The 5,945-nt window shown below is 45.6% G+C and overlaps 1 protein-coding gene across 1 annotated transcript; it reads right to left on the bottom strand.

The window, feature by feature from the left end:
* Window positions 1-354: 354 nt before the first annotated feature.
* Window positions 355-4,047, bottom strand: LOC106511494 (polycomb protein suz12-B; the record flags this gene model as incomplete). The annotated part of the gene is given in 7 exon segments (XM_014000246.1): window positions 355-601; window positions 673-758; window positions 837-886; window positions 971-1,039; window positions 2,883-2,947; window positions 3,030-3,076; window positions 3,387-4,047. Coding segments are annotated over 7 exon segments (730 nt in total), but the record flags the coding sequence as incomplete, so codon positions are not given.
* Between the last annotated feature and the right edge of the window lie 1,898 nt (window positions 4,048-5,945).

Genomic DNA, 5,945 nt, shown 5'->3' with positions numbered 1-5,945 from the left:
GAACGTAGCCTCACACAGTGAACGTAGCCTCACACAGTGAACGTAGCCTCACACAGTGAACATAGCCTCACAGTGAATGTAGCCTCACAGTGAACGTAGCCGCACAGTGAACGTAGCCTCACAGTGAATGTAGCCTCACAGTGAACGTAGCCGCACAGTGAACGTAGCCTCACAGTGAACGTAGCCTCACAGTGAACGTAGCCGCACAGTGAACGTAGCCTCACAGTAAACGTAGCCTCACAGTGAACGTAGCCTCACAGTGAACGTAGCCTCACAGTGAACGTAGCCTCACAGTGAACGTAGCCTCACAGTGAACGTAGCCTCACAGTGAACGTAGCCTCAGCGTGAACTCACCTCGGAGCTGGTGATTCTCTCCGTTAGTTAAGCCGTTGATTTGGCTCCGGGTGTACCCGGGTCTGGACACTCTGAAGAGCAGAGAGTAAGACTTGACCATGTGAGAGTTACTGGGTTCAAACTCGATGCTGGGAACCAGCAGGGTGGGGAGGGAGCCCGGCTTGGCCTGGACTCCGGAGCCCGTCTCTGGGTTCAGAGGAACCTGCTTTTTCCCCGTCGGGATCTGCTTCACGGGACAGCTGACGTCCTGGATGAGACCGGAGGGTTAGGGTCAGATGTGAAAAGCTGGACCAGATATTTGACCTTCCACAAACACACCTTCCTCTTCTTGTGGCAGACTTTGACCAGCAGGACCTCCAGAGACACAGAGTTCTGCTCGTTCTCACTGTCCTGACATGGTTTCCCTGAACACGTCACAAAAACAACTTCCTGTCATTWATTGTGAAAAACCACCGGCCTCTCATGAAGACAGACCAACCTACCAGCTTTATGGAAGAAGCCAGTGAAGGTGAGCTGCAGGTTAGAAGACAGGCTGCAACACAAACAAGAGGTTTTCTGTTAAAAATATCCTGAGTTTCAACCAGAAACTAAAGAAAGAAGAAAAAGGTTTCTGGACCTGAGGGTCTCCTGGTCTCCTCTCATTTTATTCACTTTGAAAGACAGATCATCTGCTTTAAACAGCTTCCTGTAAACAAAGACAGCAGTTAGCAGCTTCACAGTCCACATGAGAGACACGTCCTCACACAGGTCACATGGTCCAGCAGAGTCCTCGGGACTCAGACCGTCCAACGGAGCCTGCAGGGCTCAGCTGATCCATCAGCTGCTCTGACCTGCAGAGCCGTGGTGCGTTCAGGTGCTGTTTTCATCAGACTGTTGGTTCCTGATTCTGGTCCAGTGGTCTTCAGGTCAGACCACCTGATTAATAACCTGTRAAATGATCATTCAGCTGTCGCCTCAAACCAACACTGAGTTCACATGTGTCAAATAAAACACATCTGACTCCAGTGATCWGCTGCTTTCTGCAGTGGGCCTTAAAACATCTAAAGTCCCAACAGGTCTGACAGCAGGACCAACGGGATCTACAMACTGGGAGACTTCCCCCAAGTACCATCAGACCTTTAAACAGCTGAATGGGACAATTTTCTGACCATTATTACTGCACATGTGCACATTTCAGACTGTTACCTGTTGCACATTTAAACAMTGATTGTATTTGTTCCCTTCTGATGKTWTTATCTCTAGTTTGGTCTCCTTTTTGTTCCAAGTGTGGTCTTTTTTATCCCTTATTACCTTGTTAGTGTCCTTTAATGCTTATTCTTGTCGTGTGGTGGTCTCCTGGCATTCAGAGTGGTCTACAGAGGAAGCATTTCATTGCTCAGGAAAACATGTTTCATCTGTGTTTATGACAACAAACGCTTTGAATCTTGACTCTGTGGACCCCTGAAGGACCCTGTGGACCCCTGCAGGACCCTGTGGACCCCTGCAGGACCCTGTGGACCCCTGCAGGACTCTGTAGACCCTGTAGACCCATGTAGGACTCTGTGGACCCCTGCAGGACTCTGTGGACCCCTGCAGGACTTTGTGGACCCCTGCAGGACTCTGTGGACCCCTGCAGGACTCTGTGGACCNGGACTCTGTGGACCCCTGCAGGACTCTGTGGACCCCTGCAGGACTTTGTGGACCCCTGCAGGACTCTGTGGACCCCTGCAGGACTCTGTGGACCCTGTAGATCCCTGCAGGACTCTAAACAAGCTTGGTTTTAAATGTAATCTGATGTCTGGACCCTGAGCTGGTTCAGCTGACACCCAGCTCTGTGAAGTCTGACATCAGTGCAGCAGCCTCCAGGTGTAATCTGCCCCCTCCCTGCAGCAGCAGCTGCTACAGCAGCAGCAGCAGCTGCTACAGCAGCACGTGTTTCAGGCTTCAGTCTTTATGCAAATCAGTTCAACTGAAAAGTGTTTCCACCTCAGATGGACTGGACCTGTTGGAACCAGGTTGACTCTGTCGACTGGACCTGTTGGAACCAGGTCTACTCTGTCGACTGGACCTGTTGGAACCAGGTTGACTCTGTCGACTGGACCTGTTGGAACCAGGTCTACTCTGTCGACTGGACCTGTTGGAACCAGGTCGACTCTGTTGGAACCAGGTTGACTCTGTCGACTGGACCTGTTGGAACCAGGTTGACTCTGTCGACTGGACCTGTTGGAACCAGGTCGACTCTGTTAACTGGACCTGTTGGAACCAGGTCGACTCTGTTGGAACCAGGTTGACTCTGTCGACTGGACCTGTTGGAACCAGGTCTACTCTGTTGGAACCAGGTTGACTCTGTCGACTGGACCTGCTGGAACCAGGTCTACTTTGTCGACTGGACCTGTTGGAACCAGGTTGACTCTGTTAACTGGACCTGCTGGAACCAGGTCTACGGTGGTCCTGCTCTCAGAAGCAGCCTGGGCACCTGGCTGCACGCTGACGAGGTTAAACAGAACCTGGGTCTGTAAACAGGAAGTGGACCTTCAGGACAGTTTTACCTGCTGCTGTTGCTCCTGGAGTTCCTGTGGGACATGTAGGTCAGGGTCCTGTGTAAGAAGATCGGCTGGAAGCAACAAGAAGACATGAAATCTTTGGTCTGAGCTGGAGTCAGACGTCTGTTCAGGACTACATCCTGAGCTACTCACAGCGATCAGGTTTCTGGTGCGCAGGAATCTGTAGATCTGAGTCGGTTCTGGAAGAAATAAACTTTCATCATCAGCAGAAATGAAAACTGTTGAGGAAGATCAAACCAAGAACTAAACAGTTTATTGTCAAATAATCCAGTATTTCCTGCTTTAATGTCTCTACTCAGCTGAACAAACAGTTTTATTTCTCTTTGGTTTTTCTGATGTTTTCTAAACAATAAACCTTAAAAGTACAGATGAGCTGCTGCAGMCTGTCAGAAACACAGTGATCAAAGTTTGATCCAAAGTAAACCTGGTGGTCTGTGACCAGGTGACAGTCCTGCTGTCACCTCCTGAACCTCAACAAGCTGAACTCACTCTCAAAGGCCTGCAGGAACAGCTCGTGGTCGGCCTGGAGCAGCTGCATGTTGGGCTTCCTGCCTGCAGCTGCAGGGCTCTGCTGCGGGTCCAGCCCGGGGCTCTTTCCTCCAGAACCAAAGCCCACCTGCTGGCCTCCGGAAGAGCCGGCCTTGTGTGGAGCCATCAGGCCGGGGGGAAGTGTTCGGGATGTGGGTTGAAAACCAGGAAACTTCAGCTCCTTCCTTTGTGAAAACAAAGAGCCGCGGAGCTAAAAGCAAAGCGCAGAGCTCCGTTTACCGGCAGCTTTAACCTGCTTCAGCTCAGGCCGGGTCCAGGTGGTCCTCCACCCGCTTCAACTGTTACAGGCTGGACGGAAAAACCGCTCGAAATGCGCGAAACAAGAGAACAGCGTCCGGCGAGCTGAKGCGGAAACCCGGGGCTAACCGGTTAGCATCATGCTAACAGGCCGAGCCTGAAACGGTCCCCGCTGCACGGACAACGGTTAAAAGTGATGAACACCTCCTCTGTAGCTGCAGCTGATTTATTCAGTCAAATGTTGACATTATTTCTGCTGACCGCCGCTTTGGAAGTTCAGCTTCCAGCAGGAAGTAGCATTTATTAGCATTAACCACATCCGGTTAGGGTTTTCTCAATAAATATAAATTAGTCGTTAAACGCAGATTAAACATAATGTTTAACTTACTGAAGCTCCAGGTTAGTAATTAGATTAAAGTTTAATTTGAGGTCACGTGTCTTTGCAGAAACAAGCGCTCTAAAATTCAACGCTTGTTCAACTTTGTGCTTTTATTTTTAAAGAAAACCTTGACCAACTTCCGCTTTCTGTCACTGAACTTGAAAAGAGTTCGTTGCAGCGACTGGTGTTCAGAGATCCCGCCTTCAAGTTCCTTTAACCAATCAYCGCGTCCTCTGCTTAAACGCTGCGCTGTCATTGGCTGTTCCGCAGACCGGAAGCAGGAGGCGCAGATTCGAGACATTTGCCGCCTGCAGAACCAAGTTAAATTATTTTAATTATTAAAATGTTCTGTTTTCTTTAGATGGTTTAATTTTTGTTAAGAGACAAAGTTACTGCAGTTTAAAAGAGACAAAAATGTGAACTGGTTTGAAGGAACGATGAACTTCTTTCATTTTATTTTTCATTTGTAGTTTCTGTAAACTGAATTTACTGTTTTTAAATAAATGAATAAACTAAATAATTTCTGATGTTTGTGTCGTTATTTATGCAACTCTTTCATTTTAAACATATAAACGAGACTTTTTTCTCCATAAACAGATTAAACCTTTGATGTTTTATTAGATAATTTTCTCTTTATTAAATGCAAAACAACTTTACTTTTTACATTTTGATGTAAGTTTGTGATATTTAATAAAAACAAAGTTGACATATCTTATTTGTGAATAAATTAAAGTCAAGTCAACAAACTAACAGTTTAAATTAAAATGACATTTGTCCAACATTTCTCTTCAGAGCAGAAAGTTTGATTAAAACAGTTCAACACAAGGCAGGCAGGAAACTTTAAACTTATAAATATACACTTCCTTTCGTTTTTACAAACGTTAGAAAACTACATTTATACATAAGGAGTTAAATCCTCCAAAACAGAAAGTAAAAAAAGAAAAACTGACTTCAGTTCTCAGTGTTTTAGTTCAGTTTATGTTTAAAGTGAAATATTATAAATGACAGGTTTTAAATGAGATTAATCATATTATAAAAGTGAAACCTGATGACAGATCAGACATAAACAGGTAAATATTCATCAGGTGTTTGGTAACATTAACCTGATGAAGCCTCGATAACGATCCACAAACTGAGAACAAACAGCTTCAGAACAACAGTTTGGTTTCACTGGACCCTGACCTCTGACCCAGGCCTCGTTGTGTGTGCGACCAAACAACAAAATTATCTTTTTTATTTGTTTTATACACAACAGAAATCAGTTTGTGTACAAATAWGTGACCAATGCTAACACGAAAAGTAAAACATGTTAGCTCATGCTAACCTGTTATTTACTTAAATAATACAATTTATTTCTATGATCCTCTCAAATCCTTCAGAATTACCTTTAAATTATTTGAAGACAACTTAAAAATAAGAATTAGAAAAAAATGCCTGAATTCAGTTGTACTCGTTTTTATGAAACTCAGTATAAAATATACACAGTATTTTTCTTCTTTAAAGGGATTTGGTMTTTTTATTTGTCTTCATGTGTGTAATAATAAATTATATAATATTTTTCTTTGTTTCATAATGTCATCTCCACTGACCATGAAGGTTCCCAAAAAGGCCTTGAAAAGGCCCACAGACCACCAGTTGATGATCACAGCTGTAGCTTGTTTTGCAGCTCTGGACACATTTTATTAGTGAGAAAAGCAGCAGAAACGTCTCTGTTGATGCAGACCCCTGATCTGAGCCCACCAGGGTCTTCTTCTCACAGACCCCTGATCTGAGCCCACCAGGGTCGTCTTCTCACAGACCCCTGATCTGAGCCCACCAGGGTCGTCTTCTCACAGACCCCTGATCTGAGCCCACCAGGGTCGTCTTCTCACAGACCCCTCTGT

The sequence above is a fragment of the Austrofundulus limnaeus genome, unplaced genomic scaffold, assembly GCF_001266775.1.
Source record: "Austrofundulus limnaeus strain Quisiro unplaced genomic scaffold, Austrofundulus_limnaeus-1.0 Scaffold2852, whole genome shotgun sequence".
NCBI classification, from domain to species: domain Eukaryota; kingdom Metazoa; phylum Chordata; class Actinopteri; order Cyprinodontiformes; family Rivulidae; genus Austrofundulus; species Austrofundulus limnaeus.
Note: the sequence above shows the minus strand (reverse complement) of the source record. Positions and strands in the feature narration are given on the sequence as shown.